The sequence below is a fragment of the Anser anser genome, assembly GCF_964211835.1.
Source record: "Anser anser genome assembly, chromosome: 3".
Lineage (NCBI taxonomy): Eukaryota > Metazoa > Chordata > Aves > Anseriformes > Anatidae > Anser > Anser anser.
This window is the reverse complement of record NC_139722.1, coordinates 26,064,607-26,091,925: the sequence shown is the minus strand read 5'-3', so window position 1 is coordinate 26,091,925 and position 27,319 is coordinate 26,064,607. Positions and strand designations below refer to the sequence as shown.

At 37.3% G+C, this 27,319-nt stretch overlaps 2 protein-coding genes across 9 annotated transcripts in view; both read right to left on the bottom strand.

Annotated features, from left to right (window-relative positions):
• The window catches only part of GFRAL (GDNF family receptor alpha like), a 57,835-nt gene extending 35,870 nt beyond the window's left edge, over positions 1-21,965 (bottom strand). For 3 of the 7 annotated variants that reach the window (XM_083827699.1, XM_083827705.1, XM_083827702.1), the window contains exons 1-9: positions 21,757-21,965; positions 18,364-18,498; positions 12,689-12,748; positions 12,109-12,261; positions 9,909-10,331; positions 9,135-9,191; positions 8,073-8,400; positions 4,618-4,877; positions 2,078-2,176 (exon numbers count right to left, since the gene is read on the bottom strand). In XM_083827699.1, the coding sequence (XP_083683825.1) occupies positions 2,078-2,176; positions 4,618-4,877; positions 8,073-8,400; positions 9,135-9,191; positions 9,909-10,331; positions 12,109-12,261; positions 12,689-12,748; positions 18,364-18,498; positions 21,757-21,778 (1,537 nt within the window). In that variant the 5' untranslated portion in view covers positions 21,779-21,965. Of the gene's footprint in view, positions 1-2,077; positions 2,177-4,617; positions 4,878-8,072; positions 8,401-9,134; positions 9,192-9,908; positions 10,332-12,108; positions 12,268-12,688; positions 12,749-18,363; positions 18,499-21,756 lie in introns of all 7 variants that reach the window. The other 4 variants (XM_083827700.1, XM_083827704.1, XM_083827703.1 and 1 more) reach the window with 3 other exon arrangements.
• Positions 21,966-22,127: 162 nt separating this feature from the next.
• HCRTR2 (hypocretin receptor 2) overlaps positions 22,128-27,319 on the bottom strand; it is a 42,138-nt gene continuing 36,946 nt past the window's right edge. For both annotated transcript variants that reach the window (XM_083830583.1, XM_083830582.1), the window contains exon 8: positions 22,128-26,462. In XM_083830583.1, the coding sequence (XP_083686709.1) occupies positions 26,321-26,462 (142 nt within the window). In that variant the 3' untranslated portion in view covers positions 22,128-26,320. The remainder of the gene's footprint in view (positions 26,463-27,319) is intronic.

The following is a 27,319-nucleotide window of genomic DNA, read 5'->3' as shown; positions in this document are numbered from 1 at the left end:
ATATTTCCCCACTGAAAAGGATTATATTTATTAGCATATATATTTGAGTATCTGTTTATATTTATTATTTATTATGAAACTCTCCTTTTATAAAAACAGTCCTATTCAGTGATTTGTAGTACCTTTTTCAAAGTTTTTGAACTTTTTAGGAACCACGTTTTTTGAATTAAAAAATTTAGAGACTGATGACTCATCTGTAGATGGTCATTAATTTGAATTTGTGAAAGGTCCTTTTATTTTAGGCAAATTAAGCAAAGGATACTTCTGAGATTTTAAGGTAGGGACAACACATCGGCAAATGTTATCTCCAGCTTTCCAAGTTCAGCAAATATCCTCAAATATCTCCAGACACACAAAAGGCCATATTTGACAACTTAACCATTTTGCCTCTGCACCATGGGATTCTTCTTGGGATTTGATTTCAGTAAAAATAAATATTTTGTAAAGATGATAACTCCCTTTGCAGCCAGAGTAATGCACATTTGCTAGCATATGAATCCAGGATCCTGGGTTAGATTTTTGGCAGTGGTATTTATGAAGCAATTTGCAATATGGTTTTTATCATCAGGTAAATATCCTGAATCAGATTCTTCTCCTTGACCTGACTTCCTATGAGACATTTATAGGTTAGAGAGTTCCCAGCTAGAGTACATAACAGGTCCAATAGGATGAGTATTTTACTGTATGGTTTAGGCTGGTCAGCATTCTTTGTATTTTTCTAAGGCCATCCAAAATTCTGTTAGAGTTCAAGGACGGGTTTTTGGAAAGTATTCAGATTTCAGTGGGAGCAGAATTAACTGGGTGCAGCCTGCTTTTTGCAAACATTTATCCAAATCTTTGAGAGAAATGCATACTGCATTTTACCCAATGAAAGGTTCTGCAGTTAGAACTAGTCACTGGGGTGAAATAGCTCCCATTTTACTTTTTCCCACTTAGAGCAGAATTTCTTCCATTATAACTTGTATTATTTAACCACTAGACTCTAGTTAAAGCTACAGATTCAGGCTTCCCTTTAGTTGGCAAAGAGAAGCCAACACTTCTAGGATACAGCAAAGATGCTAAAATTAATGCTAAAATTACATTTGAATGCTCAATTATTCATGATATGGGTCTCAGGAATCCTATTCCTACCAATCTATATTTATACTTCCTATGTTGCCCACTTCAGCAATAGCTGAAGGATGGCGATAGAATATCCTTCATTTTGTACTGCATGCAGAACTTGAATTACTTTTTAACTGTTGAAGGTGTTCAGTATTAACATTACTGGGGACTACAGAACTATTTTGTGGTAATATCTGAAGTATTGGTGATCTGCCCCATACAATGTAGAGAAGGTCACTCTCATTAGAGTATATATTTGCACATTAAGCTTGTTAGTGTTCTCACTCTGTAACGGGGTCCTTGAAAAGAAAATATGAAACTAATAATCTTTCAACCATGAGAAAATTTGTATATTAATTCAATATCCTTCAACTTTATGTCACTTAATTGCTCAATGTAAATGCATGGAAATAAAACCAGATGCAGCTCTTCAACCCGTGGGATATCACAATCCACAATTGCATGCCTTTCTGTTGCATGAGAAAGTAATATCTGATGGAGTGTAACACAAGACCCTTCTCAGATCACTTACTGTGTCTCCCTAATTTTGTTGTTTTAACTAGTATGGCACAAATAGGCAAGAGAATTACGAGAGAAGTAGGTGTGACATCAAAGATAATCATTTATACAACACATTATGACTACCACTCTCTAATGACTGTATGGAGAATCAGACACTGGCAGGCTTAATAGCTTAATTTTCCACAATTATAATATAGCAATTGTGAGCCATCTATTTCAAAACCACTTATCATAGAAATTGGTTCAGTCTCATTATCTTTATTTTGTGGTTATATAAGCTAAGGCAAGCAAGTAGAGGTTTTTCCACATTATGCTGAATGGGGGAACAACAGGTAGAGCTCACTTTCCTGAACCCACCCAAGAGACCCAACCTTTTGTCTTCTCTATCACACACAAGGGAAATTTCAAGAGCACTTCTATTAAAACCATGAAGTGATTTGCCCAGACTCACCATTAATTAAAGAAGAATGTAGCTGTGCTCTGGAAAGCTTTTCTCCTGGTACTTCTGTATTCACCCAATGAAAACCTTTCTTCTTAATTGAAATTTGACCTGAATAATGGCAAAAACATCCATTTAAAATATTATTTTTTAAAAATAATTTATGCGAATATTACTGCTTGATGTTTTGATAAGAGCCACAGAATTTATAAAGGCAGCTATGTAAAAAATTTACTTATTGATACTCAGCAAACCAAGTGAATGAATGAATGTTAGTTCTTCCTTTTTAATCTCAATTATACCTCCCCTGTAGTTTATTTTATGGGGGAGAAATGTGCTTTAAAGAAACATATTCTGTGCCTCAAACCAACTTAAATTATCTTTCACAGAAACAAATTTAGAAATTTCTCACCATTTCTAGATCCTTATTGCTAGTTCTGGGTATTTGCCCATTCAAATTTCAGCGTTAAAAATCCTTATCACCAGAACAGTAAAAAGTATCTAAAGTTCATACCCAGTCCAAACAAATAGGTTTGTAGAAGGGGTTGGATGAGGTCTGGAATAGAGCACTTACTCAATATCTCATAGCTTCCATAAAGATAACCACATTTAACACAGCAACTTACAATCAAAACCATAATCATATCCCTCTTCAGTTTAGTTGCATTACAACTATGCATATAAAAAAGAAAAAAAGAACCAAAACAAGCAAGTTTCTAATCACTGTGCAACTGTTCTGTATAGTAGGTGCCAAACTTTAATTTAGCCAGAGGCTCTGCATCCCCAATCTGTTTTTGATTGACTAGCAGGAACTTCATTGCACCACAGGAGCAAGCAAACTTCTGTTCTTCAATCCCAATTAGGTTAGGGAAGTTTCCATCACAAAAAACCTTTTATCCTGAGACTGCTTCAGGGAATGGCAAAAGCTGATGAGCAATTATTTGATTATTATAATATGAGGGTCATCTTTTTCTTTATAGGTAAAGAATAACTAACAGAGTGATGTGATCAGTCATTTGGATCATTAGATGCAGCCTTAAAGCAAACAAACAAATAAATAACATTCATCAGCAAACTCACTGCTAGTACAGTCTCAAATCTAACAGTGTTAAGGTATTGCTTTGCCAGGGGAGCTAGTATTTAATTTTAAAATTTTTCTCAGACTGAATTTTAGTACTGATTGTCTAACCTTACGGGCAATGTTTCTGCAACATGATTTTAATTTCTGGGTAGACTTTGAGTGACAAGAAAAAATTATACCATTATCAGTGGCAATTTTTGACTGCTAAAACTGAAGAATTAGCTAATTCATTCAATGAAATGTGTTCGTGCAATTAATATGTTTTTAAAAGACATCCCATCAGAAAGAACTATGAGATAATTAATCCTTTTAGTTGAAATCTTTGGAAATAATTACTTCTCCCAAGCTAGCTTGCAAATATATAATTACAAGAAGATGATTGGCATAGGGTGTATTGTTCAATTGAGTTAATCCTAGTGTTTTTACTTAAGGCCAGATCCTGAAGCCTCCATTCACAGTCTTAGCAGCTTTTTCTTTGAGAGTCCAAGTCTTGATTGTGGATGTGGCCAGCCAGCTCTTTCCCAGATAGCTAGTTTGCAATTATTTCAGTGGTGTTGGGAATACAGCTAGAGACGTAATATACATGTATTTAAATTCATGGTGAATGGAATTAAAAGATTCCAACAGTATTTTGGATATAAGAAGTTTAAACTATTTCCTCTTAACTGTGTAGGTCTGCATGATCCTCTACCAACATATACAAAGAAAAACAAATAAATTACTCTCCTGAAAAATGGAAATTAATGCATTGCATTCAATGGCTTGATTTCTAACACAAACAAGACCTGTGCTCAGAAGTAAAAGCTAGAAAACTCTCGGTTCAGTTTTGTATTCTTTCTCATTACTGTTAAGAAATTGTGTGAAAATAGAAGACAACTAATTCCAATAATTTTTTGTGATTTTTCACAACACAGCTAACCTGTGCCTAAAATGCCAATCATTTTTAAGGTTAGCATTTATTAGATAGCTTCCTAAATATATGTTAGCCAGCTTACAGTTTAAGAAATACTAATATTTATACTCCAAGAAGAGAAGAAAAGGAAGAAAAAACCAACATAATATATATCACATGTACCAATATGTACCATATTATTGGTACAGACACTGCACAAAGGTACAACATTAAGCAAATGACAGAGAGGCTTTGAAACTTATGAAACTTTGAAACTCTGATCTGCATAATATTATACGCCCCATAAATTATTCTTTTATTGTTATTCCAGCCAGCAAATTAATGTAGTCAGACATGTAGCCAATTTATTGATTTACTGCTAGTATAAAATATCTCTTAAAATCAGAGAAAAAACTGCACACGTAATTTGTGTTTCCATTTGGATTAAAAACCCACAGATATAAATCTTTGTGATATCAATGGACTTATAGCAAAGATATGCTAAAGATTTGCTGCAAACCAGCAATTTAATTTAAACTTTTAAACTAATTATTCTTTAACGTATCATGTGTTACTCACGTAGCTCACTGAAGCAGGTTGTGCTGTGAAGCATGTGATGGAAGAGCTTGCACAATGGCTGTTCTGCTGGAGGTGAATTCTGGCAGGTGCACTCCACACGCAGCATTGTGCCCCAGTTGCTAATGTAGGCTGCTTTGCACTCAGCATTTGCAGAACAGGGCATGTCATCCTTAATTAAAGTTTCAAGACAAGCTTCATCATCATAGCATTTTTTGGTCACATGTCTCCAACATTTTGACTGAAAAGTTTTATATTTTTTCCTGGCAGAAGAAAAGGAAGTATACAAAATAAAAAAAAATAAAAAAAAAGTGATTTCACAAAAAGGCAGTTAAAAATGATCATAAAAAGACATTGTATTCTCAAGGTATCATTTCAGTCTTAAAAATCACAATATTTGGTGATAGCTGGCATAATTCGGCTCTGATTTGCACCTAATCAGTTTCAGTGAAACAGCAAATTTGTAATTTGAGAAAACAGTTGGCTTTAGTCAAAAAGTTTTTGAGAAAAAACAACTGTACCCCAAATCAGCACCTGTATACACTTTCCCAAGGTCCAGCAAAAATTATTGTGAATACCAACAGTCTCAGATCGTCAGAGAAGAAATGTGGGCAGAGGAATAAGTCCAGTCATCATCATGAAAAAAAAGAGGCACCTTTCTAGTGGGTAAGCTTGTTGGATAGCATGGTAGGAAGAGTGGATATTCAACTTAATTAAAATAAAACAATCCACATCCAGTGCTAAAAAACAACTAACCAACCAAACAAAAACCCCAGACAGAATACTAACAAAATATGCCCAATGATGTGGAAGAATTTCATTGCATATATTAAACCTTAAAAATTAATTGATAATGGAGATAAGTTATGTGAAGAATTAATTTGTTTCCCAGCTCAATAATCTTAAATGATTTCAGTTTATTTGCTATTAGGTAGAATACAATTAGCCTTTAATATATTAGGTATGACAATCTAAAAGATCTATTAAAGGCTAACTAAAAAATCTTTAGATATTGATTGGAAACCAGTTTATCACTTGCATTAAATATTAGTGGTCCAGAGTAGTAAACTGTTGTTGTGTAATGTAACACGTGTACAGTAATATATTAAGATATTTTTTCTTAATCATAAAAAATTTGGCTGCTAATCTATTGTTCATATTGTATAGTTCTTACAAGCAAGTCACATGGAAAAATGTAGACTGTTACAATGCCAGCTAGGATCTTATTGTAAATGTTTTCATTATACAAAGAAAGGCTTCAAAGCAGATGCCACCTCTGTAGTAATGGAATTATTTTTGTTCACCTCCCGACTTCTAGATATGTCTAGCCATAATTCACAGACTAATTTTGCTGATTATGTTCACTTATTGTCAATGCCAGGAAACATTAATGCTCTGAAAATAATGGGTAATTCAGCAAGTTTCTATTATGATATTACATGTGTACACATGCACATGCACAGACTTACATTTGTAGCCCAATTCTTCTCGACATAAAAGGGGCAATTCCCACAGACGTCAATCTGAATAGCCTGCACAGAACTGAAAGCATCTCTTGGTCTCCTGCTTTGTTTACTGAAAGTTAATTTGAGCACAGCTTTGAGGTAAAAATCAGGTCTAATCCACAAGGGAATCAGGGACTACGCTGAAAATCAAAGTGAGCCAATTGACCATCCCCAAATGGTGGCAATTAAGAAGTGTGAGCATAGGCTAATCCTTTTGTATATTTTCTAAAACAAAATAAAATCTGAAACTGTTACTCTTCATTACTTTGGTGGTCTGTGAATGTTTCAGGGAAGCTTTTTTCACATTTCAGCGTGTCTGAGAAGAAAAGAATAAGATGAAAGTTTTGTGAAGGGGCAAGTTGCACAGTGTTTCAATACAAAGGGTCAGATGATAAGGTGGAAGAGGTAATTACTTTAACCAAACTTCTCCTAGCCTGCTGCATAATTTGTGTAAACGGCTAGAGGGCAAATGTGCAGACTGGCAGGTGTTATCTGAAGAAAGTGTTAATGAAAATACCTCACAGCATAGTTTGTTCAGTTGAAGTGGTGTTAAGAGTCATGAAACTGGCAGAAGAAAAGGCTGCACTAGGTCCCAGACCTATCTGAAAATGAATGTTTTAGTTTACTTGTGGAATTAATGCGTTTGACACACCAGACATCTATGATAGATGTCCAGGTGGAACTTCGTAGTCACTTTTCAGACCGGATTTCAAAGAATTGCTGTCTGCATCATAACCTAACTTTCTGCATGGTAAAATTGGGTAAAATGACCTAATAAAACCTAATAACGTGTTATATGAACCTAGTAAAATGTTCTCTACCCACATTTGTTTCATCTACATATTTTAAATATTCGGTGTGGTTTTTGAATGTGGTTGTTTGCCCAGAGAGGCTGTGGGTGTCCCATCCCAGGAGGTGTTCAAGACCAGATTAGATGAGGCCCTGAGCTGACTGATCTAGTGGGTGGTGTCCCTGCCCATGGCCATAGGGTTGGAACTAGATGATCTTTGAAGTCCCTTCCAACCTAAGCCATTCTTTGATTATATCTCTTTCATGAGATGTTTTAAAGGCCCCTTCTGGGTGAGTTTGTGTGAAGAGGTTCTCTAGATACCTGTGTGTTTGAATGGAAAAATAGTTATGATGCAAGAGTAAGCCGTAGGGAGGAAAAGGACTTGCTGGAAAGGTGGAGTATGAAGGTTTTCTAAGTGCTGATAAGCTCTAGAGAGCTGTTCAACTTGCAAGAATCAGCAGTGCATGCTGGCAAAGAGTTTCTGCTGTACTACCCGAAGACTGACCTATAAGTCACCAGGACACCAGTGCAACATTACTTTTATGAGCCTACAGCTGAAGTTGGCCATGAGCATACAGTTGGAGTTGCACTAAGCACTGAGGGAAGGTGTTAGTGTGTGAACAAACTCTGTGAGGGAACAAACGAATGTGTGGTGTAAATGTCTTCTGCTGTTAATAACATTTGGAGTCTATCAAAAATAACAGCATAAAGAACAGAAGATGTTCTAAGAAGTACTGGCTGTGACCTCTTTCCTCTTAATTTTATCCCCTATCAAAGAAAAGGGACTTTGCAACAAACCCTTATTTTAGAACATTCCTTGTGCACCTGAATAGTTTGTAGTAGTGCTATAAGGTGATTATCAGATCTTGTGCAAAAAAAAAAAAAAAAAAAAGACCACACCAAAAATTGTGCTCTAAAACTGACATCTAACTAACATGTCATGATCAAAGATTAAAGATGGTAAACTCTCTGCTCTTTCTATCCATGAAGTATGGCTTTTTGAAATGTTAAGCACAAATGATGATATAGAATGGATACAGTGCAGAAAATCATTTTGCTATAGATGAGAAATATGGCACATGTAAAAAAATATTTGATCAAAAAATTATTCTCAGTCCTATGGCTAGGCAAAACTTAGGAAAAGTAATATTTTTTCCGCTTACCTGCAGAATTCATTTTCCTCACACATGTGAATTACATTTAGGCATGATGGGTGGGGAACTGCAGTAACTGCACAGGGCTTGCCATGAAGAAGTTCTTTGGCTCTGTGGCAGGATTCATCAGGCTGGATACAATCACAAAATATCATCATTTGGGCAACTTCCAAAGGCATGTTGTGATAGAAGAACCTGATGGCTGCTTGACATTCTTCCATGTTGCACTTCTTACTTACTGAGCAGACCTTAAGGTACAGGGACAACTGTTTGTTGCATACTTCATCTTCAACACAGTCCTTGTTCACATCCAAACAGGTTCTGTTTGCTGTGTGTGCTAAAAAGAATAATGATTTTTAAAATGAAATCACAAGAAAACCTTTCTCAAGTGACAACTGGTGATCAAGTGAATTGATGATCCTGCCTGTGATATTCCCATTACAAACAAGTTTGACTCCCAAAAGCTCCGAGACAGCTCTTCCAGCACTGCCTCTTTTAAGTCCATTGTTTAGTCTTCATATTCCTCCCTTCTACTGCTTGGCCCTCATAGGTAACCCCCCTGCAAGTTCCTGCCCTTGCCAGATGGTGAGGAAGAAGAAAGTGAGAAATGGAGAAATGGAAATTTCTTCATAGAATGTAAGGTTTCTGGGAGCTAGTGGTTAGTGGATACTTGAACTACTTGAAACTGCTGACATCTCCCACCGGGCTACACAACAACCAGTGGAGAAGAGAACATAAATTACATTTCTCTGTTTTTAAAGCTAGTTCAATTTTTTTTCCAGCCAATACTATAAACCTTCCAAAAAGATCTAGATATTTCTGACCTAATAATGTGGTAAGTTACCTTTTGGGGTAAGTTCTCCCTCTATATCAGGAAGGGGATTTTTACTTATCATTTTTGGATTTTTCTCTATACAGTAGTTTAACTAAGAATACGTAGGGCTCTATTGATTCCCTTCTGTTCAGTAATCTGAATGAAAACTATTCATTTTAATCTGGAGATACAGTGTACATTATGTGAAAACAGAACTAAAACCAGTTACTAGGATTTATAAATAAATTCACAATTACCTTGTTTGGAGAGAGCAGATAAACTCCACTGTAATTTTGTTTCCATACTAATATTTTCTAGAACAAAAAATATATGGATATAAGCATATGCAACAATGATAAATCATGTCTCAGCTTAGTTCTCAACTTTAAATTATTGGCTCTGTTGCTGGCATAGTGCTGGTAGTAAAAATAAATGATAAAACAAATCAGCTTGATCGAATAGGAACTGTCAGCTTGTTAAACTCTAAAAGCCCTGTTAAATATATTCACAGATTTTGGGGTGAAAACACAGTTTCTCAATTGCTGTTGATATCATTCTCTACATAATTATACATCCTGTGAATAGAAGAAGAGTTTTAGAGCTGCTCAGCACAGAGTAAAATCAGGGTTATTGTAAATAAATAAAGGCCAGAGGCCTTAACATGTTCATCAGCACATACAGTTTTTAAAACTCAAAAGGTTTGTTGTGTTAAAGTAAATGCAGACAGAGAATTCTTATTATTAGAAAACTGTTCTTTTTTATTATTATTATTGTTTTTAGTTATAGTGCAGTACTGAAAGGGACTGATTAGGATCAGGTTTTGAAAGATTAACACATTGAAGGAAAATATAATTTGCACTTAGGCTATTGTTTTGCTATCAGATTATTCATTTGCGTCTGAATAAACCTCTTAAAACTATCTCGTTTCTAACATTAAACTGCAAACAATTAAGAGTTTTTTTTTTTTTTTCACAGGTGTGCTCATAACAATGCACGTATGAAAGGACTCATATTCTTGGAATAGCACTAACCTGTGTCAGTGTCCTGACTTTTATCATCATCATCATCTTGAGCATCACTTTCACTAGCTTCTGAAACTTGGTTCCCTTGAGAGTACTGTAAACAACGGTTGTTAAATATTCCCCTCCATATTTTAAGGCATCTTATTTGAAGTGGCTCTGAGCACTTGCACTCTCCCAGCACTGTTTTCTTCAGTTCTTTCCATGCTGACAAACATTCCTGGCCACCTGTTGGGAGCCTGCATTCTGCTGCCTCTGGCTGGCATGCTCGCTGGAAGCTCTTATACACTAAAAAACAGTATGGGTCTTCTTGACAGTGTTGTTTTGCAATGCTGCAGTCATTCTCTATTTCATCTGTGTGTCTTTGGTTTTGGTGGTTTCTGTCTTGCCTAAAACTCAGCTCAGCATCTGATTTTGAGGAAGTTTCCAAATACTCTGTGCAAATAGGTAAAAAAAAAAAAAAAAAAAAAAAAGAGGTATCATAAGGAAGTTGGAATGTCATTGCTGGTCAGCTCAAAAACGAACTACAAGAAAAGGAGTTAAATGTCCCTAGTCATGACATAACTAAATTCAGCTGTATGTATATATACACAATTTTAGCCACCAAGATTGGACATATGATGGATTATCATTTCGATTCACTGCATAATCTCTGAGGAGAGAATGGCAGTTCCAGAGTATGGTTCATTCATCGCCTAAACTAGTTATTCAAGACAGGAAGAATTACTCCTGAAAGTATCTACCAACACCATGAGCTGTCCTTTGTAGGTAAAACCCACACTAGTGCAACTCCATTCAGGCTTTTTGCTATAACAGTAAGAAATGTAATCTCATCTAATGGAAAGGAGAGGAGAGGAGAGGAGAGGAGAGGAGAGGGGAGGGGAGGGGAGGGGAGGGGAGGAGAGGAGAGGAGAGGAGAGGAGAGGAGAGGAGAGGGAGAGGAGAGGAGAGGAGAGGAGAGGAGAGGAGAGGAGAGGAGAGGAGAGGAGAGGAGAGGAGAGGAGAGGAGAGGAGAGGAGAGGAGAGGAGAGGAGAGGAGAGGAGAGGAGAGGAGAGGAGAGGAGAGGAGAGGAGAGGAGAGGAGAGGAGAGGAGAGGAGAGGAGAGGAGAGGAGAGGAGAGGAGAGGAGAGGAGAGGAGAGGAGAGGAGAGGAGAGGAGAGGAGAGGAGAGGAGAGGAGAGGAGAGGAGAGGAGAGGAGAGGAGAGGAGAGGAGAGGAGAGACACCCCCCCCGCCCCAAACAAACCAACCAACCAACCGAAACAAACAAAACTTTCCTTTGCTAAAAGCAAATGCAACTGTTACAATGACGTTAACATCATGTTTTAGATACCTACTCTTCTTGTTTGGGGCAAGTCATTTCAGATGAGGATGTTGTTTCCTCTGCAATAAAGCCATATATTCTGCTACTCTACGATGTACACTGACTGATGCCAGCAGGGAGTGATGGATCAGAGTGGAGAATCAGCCTCAGGGCTTACTTTCCACACTCTTTTTCACTGGCTGATTTTACCTCTCTCACGTCAGATTCACTAATCGTTACTCCAGGAGACATTGGATAAGAAACTGCAAGCCTTTCATGCACCAAGTAATTCTCAATTATAGAAACAGCCTTTCTGAAGGGAAAAGAGTTCTCAGAATAATAAAAAATAAATTAAAAAGATCTGGGCCCTTTCTTTACAGTGGAATTTTACAGGGGATGCATTTTATTTCTTAAGTATGGCTTTATGAAGGCAATAACAGTGTTCTCTATACCAGCTAACCTTTCTTAGATGTAATGAAGATGCTCCTGTAACACAATATGACACAACTGCACAGTGGGGCACCCCATTTTTTCACACTCACATTCACAAGGGCTGGTCATGGCTGTCTTGACAAGTAACATAGATCCAGTGGTGCTCATGCCTCCTTGGGCAACAAAGAGCCCTCAGCACAAATAATATTTTCACTCTTGCTTTCCATTGCATGGAGGAAGAGCTTGGAAAACCATTTGAATTCCTCACACGCCTTATACTAGCTTTGTTTATTGTAAGGCATTGTTTTCATATGCATGTCAGAATGTTAATATCATAGAAAAAAACAACTAATTTGAGGGGGGAATTATAATGTTTCAGAAATGTGCAAAGAAATTTGAATCCGGTTAATATGAGTGTTACAAAGTTATATTTTAATTTTTCTTCTTCATAATTAAAACTTAATGTTTAATTAGTTACCTTTGTCAATCCTGCATTGTTTCCCAAGGAAAGCTGTGATGCTACAGGAATCATCTGTAGTGCAGACACAGTTCTTAAATTCTGGGTATTCATCAGCCAGGACCTGGATGATTCTATTACAGCCACTAGTGTCTTCTGCCTTGCATCTATTACCTAGAACTCACAGTTAAAATTATAATGTTGTTAATGTTTATGAACGCTTAAGGGATATGGTTACATAAAACAATTCAACTGAAGCACAAAAATAATGTGTTTTGCCAAGAGAAGATGGTTCGAGCCTAGTTTTGTTTGAAAACCAATCATAATTTACAAATTTTAAATAATATTCTGAGTGATGTAATAAAGTTGTGGGTACAATATTCCCTTCTTGTATTCAATCTGACCTATTACTAGAACATCTGTTCATGTTCACGTTTCCAAAGCACATAAAATGTTAAAATGATTACTTCTGACAGGAATTAAACAGAATTAGTGTACTTTTGGCTTATAGGAGAGTTCATTTAAGGGACCATATTCACTGGAGTCCACAGAGAAGTAAGCCAGCAGACACCATTGTGCTGGATCACAACGATAGAAATACCTGCAAGGAAGGGGAACAGAGGAGCAGAATAGTTGGGATCTGAGACCACTTCCACAGAGCCTGTGAGACAAAATATATCAATCACCCCTCTGTTTATGGACTAAATGGTTTTCATTATTGCTTAAGAGAGCTACACATTGCTTAAGAAAGTTATATACAGTTTATTACCATTTAAGTTTTATAATGTGAAAGTCACGGTCTACTTTGTCAAAGTAGGTATGCAGTTCCCCAAACCAACACATTTCCCTCTCATGAATATTAATCATCTCACAACACGGAAGATAAGGAATACGTGGCTCACAAGATTCAGGCAAGTCATGGGGCAGCACAAGGATTTGTTTTAATCTATTAAATGCATATGCTACTGTCTCTGCCCTGTCAATGGTGATGCCTGGCTTCCTGCCTTGCTGCTTCCCAGGTGAGCCGTGTGGAGCAGCAGTGATTGAGTGCTCCAGGAAAACTGCAACACTCGCAGCCATGTGTCACCACTGCCACTGACAAGCTTTAATGGGATTACAGCTTTAATGTCATTTATATATTGGTGACAGGAATAGCAGTGGAAGGCAGTCAAGATGAAGGCCTGCAAGAGGAAAGAGTGCACTTTGCCTGTGCCTGAAGGAATGAGGATTAACTACGCCATAGTGCACATCCCCATCCTACTACCCCCAAATCCTTTTTCAAACAGTGCCTCTATTGCCCTTTTTCCAGTTGGTGTTGCTGACTAAGGAGAGTTTGGGGTTGAAAATATGAAGTGCTCCAGGGGCATGTCGCAGTCCAGCAAGGAGTCACAACTCCCAGTCTCTGCTCCCACTTCACCTCTTGCTTCAGCAAGGGAGGAAGTCATGGTACCTGGGCTTGCTTTTATATGTCCATCCCATCTCATCTTTTCTTCTGAATTTTTAGGAGTATGATCCTCACCTTTAGCCCTCACATTTCCTTCTTTTCCTAGTAGCCAAGAAGCTCAGGAAGTCTAATAGGAGCTATTGAAGGTCATGGACATAGGACACTCCCTGACAGTAAAGATAGGATGGAAAATATGTGGTGACATGGAGACTATGGATGCCCATGAATGTAGGTGGGGGAATATTCTACTGTGTATTTTATCCAATGACTAAAGGACAATAACAGAATTTCAGGATACAATTTCAGGAGGAAAAGTTTCAGGGGTAGGAAAAGCAGTGACGATCAGGAGGGGCTTGTGTAAAAGTTAGCTAATTTACAAAATTTATGACTGTCTTCTTCATGGTCTTAGGGACACTTCAAGGTTAGAGGTGGGCGGAGATGAGAAAATAAGAAACATAAATCCCAGTATATTTTATTCAGGTACCCCAGCCTTACTTAGCTTATCCACCTTTATGGCACCAACCACACTACCAGCATAGTGTCCTATGAACATATGGATCAATTACAACAGCTGACAACCAGGGAGTGGGATGTAGGTAGTGGGACTACGAACTTACAAAGGGCATAGACAGAATCAGGAAGCTCATCAGATATATAGGGTTCCCTTGCCTGGCCTCTTGAAAGCTGTGTAGAAATAACCTATTATCAGTATTGGTCTGTTTGTACACTGTGTTGATTCAGCTGTGATGAACAGTAGAAAATATTTTATTGCTGGTTTTCAATTATTTTGCTTTATCATTCATTAGTTCTAGGTAATATATTTTAGTTTATACATATGCTACCAAGGTATTTACAAAAAAATATTCTCTGACCTAATGCTTAGCAGCCATTCTTCATTATTTGATTTATTTATATGTACACAGTTTATGTACATGTGACCACAGAGAGAAGCATGACAGAGTAGAAGCTGACACATCCACAGTGATAATGTCTCTTCTTGCACAGTCAGCTCTGAAGTCATCTCAGTAGGAACTGCATCTGAAGAGTGCAAAGGAAAATACTGTTTTCCCCTCTAGCACTGGTGAGACTGCATCTGGAGTGCTGTGTGGAGTACTGGACTCCTGAGTACCAGAAGGACATGGGCATACTGGAGTGGGCCCTGCAAAGTGCCACAAATATGATGAAGAGAATGGAACATCTGCCTTATGCAGAGAGGCTGAGAGAGCTGGGATTATTCATCCTGAAGGAGAGAATAGGATACACATATTCATGTGTACAAATACCTGATGGGAGGGGGATGAAGAAGGAAGGACCAGACTCCTTAGTGGTGTCCTGTGACAGAACAAGAGGTACAAACAGAAGTACATAAAAGCTGCCCAGAAAGATGGTGGAGCAACATCTTTGGAGATATTCAAAATCCAGCTGGAAACAGTCCTGGAAGATCTCCTGTAGTTGACCCTGCTTGAGTAGGGGGGTTGGACTAGATCTCCAGTGGTCCCTTCCAACCTCTGTAATTCTGTTACTCTAAGTAAACCTACTTCCGAATCTAATTCAAAATGTGGTTCCTCACTTGATTTTTTTCTTTTGAACCCAGATGTTTCCATTTCTGTAATATTAACTACTGGTTAAATCAGGGCTCCAAAGTTTATATTTTTTTCAGTGAAATAAAAAAAAACCAAACAACACAACAAAACCCAAACCTTAAAAATCTTCATTCTGCTATGCTGAAATATTTTTGACATTTTCAAAGCAAAAAGTTTTGATTCCATAAAAATTAAATATTTTAATCTTTTTCAACCTGACATGTCAACTGACTTGTAGACATTTTGACCTTTTTTTTATTATTATTTTTTTTCACTGTATCATGGCATAGAAAAGGAAATGGAGGAAGGGTAGGTCTCAGAAGACCATAAATTGAGATTCTGAAAAAGCTGCTGTAGTAGAGGAGCAGTGATGGACAATTTGACTGAGAAAGGAGTCACTTAGGCAATTGTCTAGAGAGTATCCCCTGTCCTGCTTTGAAGAGCAAAAGATGTAGACCATGATAATGCAGATTTAACTTGGAGGTTACCGCCTGAGAGTCTGTACTATTGAACTTGTACCACAGAGCAGGAGCATTATTATCATTTGTAGTTAGATTTTGTTAAAGAGACTAGCAAAAAGAACATTTATCCAGTCACCTATTGCCTCCAAATACCACGTTTATGCTCAACTCTAAAGGGGCCTTTTCCACACACATAGCTCACCCCATGAATTTTTTTATTTTGCATATGTAGAGTACATTTGACTGATAATATAATGTTGTTCTTAGTAATAATGCTCCTGGTAGGTTTTCTATTGTTGTTCCAGTGAATGTACTTAGAGGTACCATCAGCTGTCTGACTGTGGGTCCATACCCTCTGGGGTCATGGTACATAATAACCACATTTAGAATAATTTGCCCTAGACATAACAGACTATTTGAGTGCCCTGCAATTCTGGAGAGTCTTTGCTAAATGCTATTGTCATAATAAAATATACAGATGCAAAACCAAATAAGGAAGCACGGGGGAATTTATTTTCAGAAGATTTCCATGACCCAGTTATATGTCATTAATATTAGTGAATAAGAAATGGAGCAATGTGCTTTAGTGAGAGAAATTGCATATTATGGGACAATGCAACAAATCTAAAGGGGAGTCCACAGAACTAATCATACTGGCTCACTTCACCTGGTGGCAGGGTATGATGAAGGCTAAAGTAGAAATCCTGATCTTTATGTCAGGTAGTCTTGGTACTAATGCCTTTGTGCATGATGTGAGAGATAAAAATTCAGCTTCTAATTTGGGGAGAGGTTTGGGACTAGACAGTTCATCTTTAGCTCACTGTGTTGAGCCTGAAAGTACTGCATATTCCAATATTCTTCTTCAAATACCAATTTTTGAAACTGCTCCACTTCATATAAAATATTTAAAAACTCAATAGAGCATGAAATGAAACTCAGTTCCTTTGGGAACTGTTGTAACCATTAGGATATCATGTATTTTTCATCTACTCTGTCTGTTCTTAAAAGTATTAAGCCATTCTATGCAAAGCAGACACATAGCTGGAACAGGACACACTAAGAAGGAACCTCAGATAATTTGCTGCTCTAATTATTTTAAATATTGCCTTGTGACCCAGGGCACCTGGGTTCAAATCTGTGCAACAAATCAGACATCCAGAGTCATTCAGGCAGCTCCTGCTGCAGGTGAATATTCCAGCAATGGACTGTTGAGCGTGAAGCCAGGCAGTGCCTTCTGCTGCCTGGCTTCACACACAGACCAAACGTGAGACTGAGCTCTTAAATCCTGACAGGGGGACATTCACTTCATGAATTCTGCTGAAACTCAGAACAGAGTATGGTGTCAGGACATGGTTGGTTTTGTTCAAGCAATGGCAATAGAAGGAGAAGGAGGGTTTCCATGGAGATTTAAATACCTCAGTAATTCCCAGTGACTGAGAACATGCCTTACAGAATTAAGTTGATAGAAATGGCAGTTACGTACCTAAATCTCTTTGGTTGCATTTATGAATAGGGCCAAGGTACTGACTAGGCTAATGGCAAGTGACTGTGTATAGATTGCTGCACTTTAGCATGGTAAAGTCCGGTCTGTGAAGATAGCATGGGCCTAGAATTGCTACCAAGAGGCAGTTTTGTGCAGTCAACCTTGGGGTAAGAAAAATTAGCTGTATGTGCACATGCTGTCACATGGCAGTTGAACTTAGGGCCAGAAAATAGTCCCTGACCCATTTTACTTACTTATACTGATGTAACCTTGGCAGATCAAGGCCCTTGACATTTATTAGTCAACAGAGGAGTCATCCTAGTGACATTACCATGCTGTACTGCCACTCTTTTTCTCCCTTCCATATTCACATTATCTAACAAGTGAATACTTAACATTTAATTGCAAGGTTTTTGGAACTTTATATTTAAATTTAGATTTAAAGAAGGGAAGAGGTTGTGACTGTTACGCAATGACTTTTATGTGGTTTGTTCAAGAAGACACTAGGCCTTTGGAGAAATGAACATTTTCAACTGAAGTACAACAGAGATTAAGATGAGTTTCAGGTCAAACGTAATACCTGGTCTTCCCCCACTTAGAACATAATTATACTTTACTTGGAAGTAAAGCATTGGAAGTATAACAAACAGAGACAGAGACTATTTTTCTGCTTCTTTTTCTTTTTAAGAGTCTGTTTAACAATTCAAGGAGGATTAGTCACATCCCTAACCTGCAGTTTATTATATCATCACTCCCTGGAAGTGACTCTGACATGTACTGACATGTAGGTACCATTCACTGAAAAAATGCAGTATGCCTCCCTACAACACAACTTCCTTTGAGGAATGCTTTATTTGATCTGTTTCTTATCATAACATAGTATTAAAAGAAAGTATTCTAAGTAAATATTACTTTTCTTTTTTCTTTTTTGGCTATTGTATTAAATCAACTCCGAATTACAGAAAGCAAGGTTGGAACTTTTTTCCAGTTAAATTCTGGAAAAAGATTAACATAAACCCACAAGAACATAATCTCTGCTGAATTCAGGCTTGCTGGATTGGTTCAGACTCCGACCTTGCTTATAGTCCAGAAATTTCATTTACCACCTTATTTAAGGGACAGTGTCACTGTTACTGAGAATAGAAATGGCCACAGTCAAGGATTTCAGACATTTTTTCTGCAGCCATCCTTTGCTCTTTGGAATCTCACTGACTTCATTCAGTTACCACTGCAATATTATGGCACTATATGAATGTGCAACCATTCAGCAGTTCAAAATAACATGGTGTACACCAAAAGAATTACCTGAAATATTGCAGACATCTTCAACAGTTCTCCAGACACTCTCACATCCATTTGCAACATTTATACATTGCTTACTGAAGTGCAGACAGTCAGTAGTCTGGGCAGTAGCTGTATTTATGAAGTACATTAATAACACTGTAAAAATAGAACATGATGACTATTTAACACAACAGGTACTGTTTAAATTTACATTTAGACCATAACAATATAATTTACTGTAGTTTATCTATAGATTAAAACTATATAGCAACTCACTTTTTGATAGAATAAAACTTTTCCTGTTTTACACCTGAAAACATAAACTTTTAAATTTTTAAAGTTTCAGTGTGGCAAATTTTATATTGTTTTTACTTCAGAGTTGTGATATCAGCCATAGCTACATATACCGTCAGTTCATAGATGTATAGAAATGACTGTAGTTCTGAGATCCCCAATAAATTATAGAGGGAAGACTGAGTATACAAATAAGAGGAAACATAATTTTATTTGAATTGCAATTTCATGAAGCTAGAGGCTACACAGGAAAGAATAGAAGATGTGAAAGAAAGAACAGAAGATGTGAAAGAAATTTGAAAGAGATGTTGAGACTTGAGATGTGAAAGAAATTTGAAAGTTATACAACTGTTAGATAATATACATAATTAATTATAATATAAATAATTAATAGATAATATACAACTATACAACTGTTAGATAATAAATATAATTTTATTTCATAATGCAATACTATTCACCCTCTTTATTTTTGTTTTGCATTTCTTGAAAGCGATCTTCACATTTATGTCTCTATCTGCTTCCCTGTGTGCACTGAACCTAAGGGCCATGTTAATTGCATAAAAAAAGTTCTAAACCTGAAGATTGATGCAGAGTTTTCAAGATAAAGAACTTGTAATCAGCACCACCTCTGGCTTATGTGTAGAAAATTAGATTGCTTTGCTAAGGAAAGACAAATCAGTTGGGGTTTAGCTTTTTCATCAACATTCCCACGGTAACACAACCTCTAATTTGTAACCATGTAACCATGTATCTTAATTTGCTGTAAAATCAAGCTTCAGACACAGATCTAAAGCTTTATCAAACTAGCTGCTGAACACCTGCTGGGAATATTTTATTTGGATATTGAATGACACTACATCTCCCTGACCAATGCTCATTTTTTATGATGTTCAGGCAAATTCATCCAAAATTTGAAGCGTTTCCATCTCTATTCAATTCCTTAAATATGATCTGCTTGAGGCATGAAATATTGTCTTAGTACTTGTCCAGACCCTATCCAGAGGAATGATACATTTGAGAAACAAGAAATGAAATACCAAATATGTCTCTTGATGATCTCAAAGATGCTGCTACTAATGATCTCAAAGAGCTGCTACTATTTAGAGTAGATACCATCCCTTCTGGAAATGATGCTTAACTCGATGTAATAGTGCTGCTGTAGGGAACTCTTTCTGGAGACACATTGATAAGGATGCAGTAACATTTAATACTTTATAGCTGATAGGTGCAATAGCATTTAGTGTGCCTCTGAGACACATAAGAGGCCACGTGCTTATCATAAGAGGGTGAAGTTGGTGTTAATCCTTTCCCATTTGTGCGTATCTCTCCTATTTCTCAGATCTATGCAGGGTAAATTGTGAGAGCAATCATCTTCAGCCTGTGACACTCTTGTAGACTGCTTCTGCCAGTCAGTCTGGAAGACTGATTGATAGACTTGACTCCTGCCAGTTAACAGTGAGGAATGTACAGCTGGCCCATCCAAAGGAATAATTTTGGCTCATTATCATAAAATGTTATTCCTGGGACTGCCTGTAAAAGTTCTAACTGCAAAGTTACTTACTATTTACTCAAATTACAGAGAAAAAAAAAATGCTTATACCTTACAGTTGAAAATGACCTGTATACATAAGGCAGTATAATATTACACACCCAGGAACTTTTAAAGAAAGGATACTTTGCTGGATGGCCATTTCAATATGCTTTAGGTACTAACGCAGTGGAAGATGTATACCTCTGACTGGGATCCATAACACAAAGACACTGTTAAGAGTCCCTCCTGTTAAGAAAGCTTTTCATTACCTTTGGCTGAAAATGAATAGTCAAACTAGGGACTAATTAAAAAGCTAATTAGCAGCTCCTTTTTTAGGATTATTTCAGACTGCGTGTATTTTAAACCTGACTGGAAACTGTGCCACAAAAAGGAAGAGATGCTTTTACAAAATGAAGAGGTAAGTGGCATAATCTGTGATTGAAGCTAATTCAGTTGTAAGAAAGGGCTTCTCCAGATCTAATGATGTGTTATGGATAGGTCTTTTGTTTCCTCAGCAGTACACTGGGCATACTCTGGCAAGCCTACACAAAGCAGTCTGGCCTATATGATTTTAGAATTCAATGCAATCTACTTTATACACTTGCTTAAATTGGCAACCATTATTTTAGTCATTCACTTTAGTTATTTACTCAAGTGTTTGGAGTACTCAGAGGCTGGTTTGCACTTAGGAAAGTTCAAGGCATCTAAAAGTTACTTTGTAGCTAAAACTTTTAGAGGGATCTAGTTTGATGTGAGGACACATACATTTAGGTTCCAGGTGTCTATTTTTGTACAGGTGTCAATTCATTTTTTGGAAGAATTCAGTGTCTAAATGAGCAGGGGGTAAAAAGGACATTGTAACACCTTCATTTTGCAGATTGGGAACCGAGACACAGAGGAATTACAGTGTCTCACCTAAGACTAAAGGATTATCTGGCAGATAATAAAGAATAATAGGAAACTCTGATTTCTCAAGCTGTGGTTTCCTGTGCAACAACAAGAGCAGCAAGATAGGTAGCTCCAAAGGAGAAAAGCAAACAGTAGTTGATATCAGGGGTAACAATTGTGATAAAGGACAGCTTTATTCTAATAAAACCTGGAGCAGAACTACCTACAGAATATTTTTAACAGTGGAGTGGAAGTTTAGAATAGTGGGATGGTAAAGAGAGAAGCAGCATGTATATAAAATGTAGAGAGGGGAAAAAGAGGATAGAAGAAATAAAGAATGGGTTGTTTCATGCTCACTTCTACTAATTATTTCTGTACCAGCTTCGTTGTCTTCCACTCACCCCAACCTTTTTTTTTTTTTTTTTTCTTGATTCAAACCGAAGGGGAAATGTCAATAACCCTCCTTGCAGCACTGCCAGCACTGAACACTTTCCACTTAGCAAACAAGTGACTGTTTATTCAGACAAGGCATCCCATCTGCATGTCTCCTATCCTGCTCAACCTCTTATCGGTTCTGGCTCTGCCGGCTGTGCTACCCATGTTCAGACGCACTACCCGGGCCGAGCCGGGATGCAGAAGGGTAAGAGGGACAGGTGGGGAGGAAGCGAGGGGTCCCGGTGAGGATGAACAGCACTTACCGAGGCGGAGGAGCGCGGCCATGGCTGCTGCTCGACGCCGGGGCTCGGAGCCGCCCCTTCAGCACCCGCGGCGCGGACAGCGCCCACCTGCCCCGAGCGGGCACCCTCCCGGTGCCAGCGCCGGGCTTCTTCCCACCTCCTTCGGCAGGAGCAGGTGGAGTGTCCCCCCGCCCGCCCCTCCCTCGGTCCCTCCGCCCACAGAGCTTCCTTTGATGCTGTTGTTATACCCTGTGCTTACGTTTCTCTCTCTCTCTCTTTTTTTTTTTTTCAACTGCACTGCATCTACAAGAGAAGTGGTTCTTGGGTTCATTTTTCGTGCAATTTGGCACTCCCTCCTTATTCAGCTCCCACTTGATTTCAGGAAGAACTAACAGAGTGTGAGGCTTTGGCTGATGCTTATAATCTCTCCGGAAAATGCGCTTTCAAGCACTCAGTCTTGTTTACCTATTGCTGTGTCTGATCGCTTTTCTGTAACGTTTTAGAAGTGAGTTTGATTGTTTTCATCTCAGATGTGGGACAGGCTCATGGTCTATTAAGTAGAAAGAGTAGCTGTGGAGCATGTTGGACAGCAGACCAGAGGAACAGTCTTACACTTTTCCATAGTACTTAGTGTATAGACTTGAGGAACAGTCAGACAGAGGAACAGTCTTGCACGTTCCATAGTACTTACTGTATAGACTTGTTAATAACACATGTTATTAACAAGTCTATACAGACTAGGCATCTAAATTCAGGAGTTTCATTAAGATACATCAAAAAGCAAGCAAACAAACAAAAAACCCACCACCATCAACAAAAAACAAACAAAAACAATTTGCCATACTGGAGTCAGAAACTGGCCAACCCAAAATTGTACAATCAGTGACATGTCAGCTGAAGTTGTTTCTCTGTAGATAAATGCAGGAAATGAGAAAAAAAAAAAAAATGTTTTCCCTTTTCTAATTTAAATGTATTTCTGCAAGGAATAAGCTAAAAGAAACAGAGGTATACATATATGCATAATTTACTTCAACTACTGAACAACTCTCAGACAACCTGACAAGTCAGAAATGAAACATATGAGTAAAGCCATGTACTTAAAAACCCAGATCCAGCTGAAGCAAGAGTAGATAGCATGGAGTATAACACTAGACATGCTGTAAGAGTTCAGATGGAAAGCCCATCCCAACTCTTGTTCACCTAGCTACCTGTCCACCTACTAGACAAAGTACTATGAAAAAACATAAGACTACAGCTAATATAAGGTGGCTGAATACTCAGACAACAATCATTTTCCAGTGAAGAACTTTTTGAGCTGGAGGACCATTCCACGCCCTTTGCTCCTGTAAACAAGTCCTGTATTCCTATGAGCTCATGCAAAAATTTAGCATACACACTGACAAGTGGTATCACCTCCTAGCTTGAGTGGATGCTTTTTGATTCTTGCACTGGAAGGAGGAGTGAGCAGTATATCTTTATTGATCTCACCATTCCACTCATGAGACTTGTTTTTGCAAGTTGCTTATACCATAGAGAACATTTTTAATTGCATTTGGTCCTTGAAAGATTTAAACAAAAAGGAACCATAAAACATCCAGCATAAAAAGCAGAGATATAAGGTAGGTGAAATTCTATCTCTATTGGCAGAGCCAGAGCTTGAGAGGAGTTTGGATTTTACTTTTTCTCTGTTTAGCTGAGGAAAATACAATGTTGCATGTATTATTATTATTTTTTTTATAACTGACTTTAACTTAGTAAATTTATTATTTTTTAAAGTGTATTCAATAAAATAAAATACTTTTTCTTCAACATATCCAACAGCAAGAAAAAAAAAAAAGAGGACTTATTTTCAAGTGAATGGAATAGACTGACAGCTGTTTAGCTGTGAGACAAATTTTAGTTTGGATGGCTAAACTTGCCTTGGCTGATTTTAACATGCAGCAGTAGGTTGTGATGCATTTTACAGTGAGAGCAGAGTTAAGGTAAAGTTTAATGTGTGCTCCTTCCCATGATGCACTCTCCAGTTTAACGACATCCATCAATTTTACTCATATCCTAGAATGACATTGTGCCCTCTATGCAGTCCAGAAGAAAAGGGGGAAAAAAATTACCTTTTTGGAGGAGGAGAGTGAAAGAAATTATTTTGCAGTCATTGCGACTGCAGGGCATCAGCTTAGCACTACAGTGACAACAAAAAGCAGCAGGAGATCAGGATATCAATTCTCCAAGACTGTGAAATATGTTGAGAAACAATGTACCAGAAGGATGGTGGCACAAACACCAATTATCTACTCGGGAACAAATATGTTGTGATTCAAACTCCATGTCTAATGGTGCTATGACCAAATAGGAACAATGGCATTAGAACTCAATTTCTATTCTCCTAAATTGCTAGTGAAAATATTAGAAAACCAAAGCAGCTAGAGGTAACAAAACCCAATTTAAGCTCCGCTTTCGGATCTTTTTCAATATTTAAAGGCTGGATAAGAAATGCTCTTTCCTCAAGTGATCTTTCTGATGGATAAGAAGAAGGAGTAGAGCAGTTTTGCAATCCTATTCTTATTGAAGACAGGAACAGCTATACATCAAAATAGCCATGTTGGCAAAGTTTTGTAGATATGACAGTCAGCCAACCACTCTTCTAACTCACCCCAAACTTAATTTTAAGTATTACTTCATATGTCAAGAGAAGTCCAGAAGCTTAAGATACTTTAATTTCTGTCACACACAAAAGACATTAAATTCTGTATTGCTGTTAAAATCTTTCCGTCTTCTCGCACCTGATTCTATCTTTATTTATATCTGCTCTCCTCTCCTGTATGTTCCAGTTTCACTATTGGGTTTATCTTTACAGAAAACTTTCAGAAGAAAATGTCAAAGTTTTTCTCAAATTTTGTGAAATAAAAGGAATGAACAAAATAAATAAATAAATAAGAATATTTGCATTAAAATATTTCATTTAGAAAACCCAATTTTTTTTTTCTTTCATAAAAATAACCAAATCTTTACCTGGATAGCCATATTTGATGCTCAGGCAAGAATTAGTTAACACTTTGTACCCATCCTTATAATTAAAAAACTTAGATAAGTGCCAATTGTATCGCTTGTGTCTGGAAGATAAGCTATTTGCTCTGGCCAGGAAATAAATAAATAAATGAATAGATGTGAAATAGATGTGTAAGTGGCTATGTCTCATCTTTTACTTATATTCTCTCTCTCAAAAAAAGGTATTGTTATGTTTAAGTTGTGACTAAAAGAAATCCCTAGTAATATATTTTTAATTGGTAGATCTGAGTGAAAATAAGAAAAGAGAACTAAGCAAACAATAGAGAAAAAATTATCTGACTAAAGGGAAAATTAAGGTCAGAAACTCCATTTCCAGCATGTCAAAAAAGAGCTGCAGGAGTCAAAAACTGACAGTGAACTTTATCCTTAATAAACTAAGTCACCAGGGATGCATTATCTTCATTCATAAAGAAAAAAGAAAAATAATAAAAAAATACAATGTGTGGTAGGAAGCCCCAGGCCAGGGAGCTTCTTCCATAAATAGAAAATGGATGTGTGAGTACTTGATCTACCAGACCAATGAGATATCTCCTCTAAATTTCCAGAGAGAAATACTTTATTTTTAAATTTTTCAAAACTTGACATTTTCTTGGCACATAAATCTGTTGTTTATATCATTAGTATTAAATGGCAGTTGAGAGAAAACAACTGTGAAAACAAGCAAAATAACCAATGCTTTCTATTTTAAGTATCTTCAGAGATCTTCTGGAGTAACACTTGCAGACATTATGGACTAAAATGAGCTACCAAAGTTAAAATGTCCAGTTCTTCAGGGGTGCTGACAGTTGTTATTCCTATTGGCCTGAGTAGGAATTTTGAGCTTATAGCACCTTTGAGCACCATGTAAGTTTTATTTAAGTAGTTGCTTTCTAGGCACTCATCTGAAGAAAAAAAAAAAGACTGGCTATTTAGTGTAATTTTATGAAAACGGGTGTGACTTGCTGCACTTTGTGTTCACATCTTAGAAGCATGTCTGTGCTTAGAAAAGCACCCTGGAATCTCCCAAAATCAATCTAAAGTGAAAATTCCTTAATGAACATAGAATTTACTACAAGCGTTGTACTAGAAGTGCAAAGTAATTCCAGAATATCACCAGTGCATAAGTAAGCATTCCTTGTAAATAAGTAATTCATTAATAGAAAGAGGATATAAATAAATGATGATTGAGACTTCTTTCAAATACTTAGAGTTCTTTATATGATACGTTTTGGAACATTCCACAGAATCTAAAATATATAAAAATAAATATCTACAGTATTTACAAAGTATGATACAATCCAATCTTTAAAAAGACTTCTAAAGACATGTTCTTTTAGCTCATACTGAGGTAAGTAGGTTTCCATAAGACTGAGAAGAAATAGAAGAGGCAGTCGTTTTGCAGGAATCCCTTTGTCCAGTTGTCCTAGTCTGTAACACAGCTAAAAAACTGTGGCATTCTCAGGTGGTTGTACATGTATTGAGCCAAAGTCATCCTTGCTGTAACTCCATCGAGGTAAATTTAGTTATGCTGGGGACAAATTTATCCCACTCTGCATTCTCTGTGTTGCCAGTGCATTCTGCAGAAATTCTCACTGCTTCGTCTAAATTTGAAGTCATGTTCATCCCTGGTATGTGGAGTTGCAATTCCACTGACTTCAATGGGCTGAGTGTATCTGTGATACCTGTAAGATAAAGATTTTAAGATGAACTTACTGCTTGTAGCTGGTAGCTGACTGGCTCACCCTGTGATTGGCACTTTCTCTGAACTGTATAGAGAGATGGTGATCTATTAACAAAATGGCCTGCCAAAAAAATGATTCAATTGCACTGCAAATTTTAAGCAAATACTTCTTGACTGAAGCTTAAGGGCATTTCTGATGCATAAACTTTAATTTTTTAAACTTTTAAACATTTTAAATGTGTTCTACTACTTATTTAACATGTGCTATTTGGTAAATTGCCCCGTCTTCCTTATCCAGGTGCCGTTGTGATCAGTGGAGCACTACAGGTTCAGTTGTCAATATGGGAGAGGAAGGAAAAGGAGAATGATTAGTGTAAAGGTCACTGCAATCCTATTGTTGGTTAGTCTTTGCTAGATCTAGAAGAGCTTTACTGCACATACAGACTGTGACTTTGCAAGACTAATACTTGTATAGCTGAAACACAGCGCAAAAGTGAATAAGATGTATATCTCATCTTAACACTTTGCCAGAAATTCCATGCCTAGAACTCTTTTCCTTGCCAGCCTTGTCTCCTTTATTTGAAATTTATTCTTAAGTATGCAACTTTATTTCTCAGTCTGGGGAAGGCATCTTTTAATTAAAGCAATCACAAAGTCTTAGGGTAGCTGGAGCATTTCATAAGGACTTCAGTAAGAACAGGTTTACAGGAAAGCTCCACTGATTACAGGAATGTCTTCACTGATCAGGAGCAGATGAAAATCTGTACCTGATTCCAAAACAAGACTTTTTTTTTTGTGTGTTTGTAATCTGTTTTTCAAAGGACTGGGGCTCTCCACTACCCCAGCACTTTCCATGTG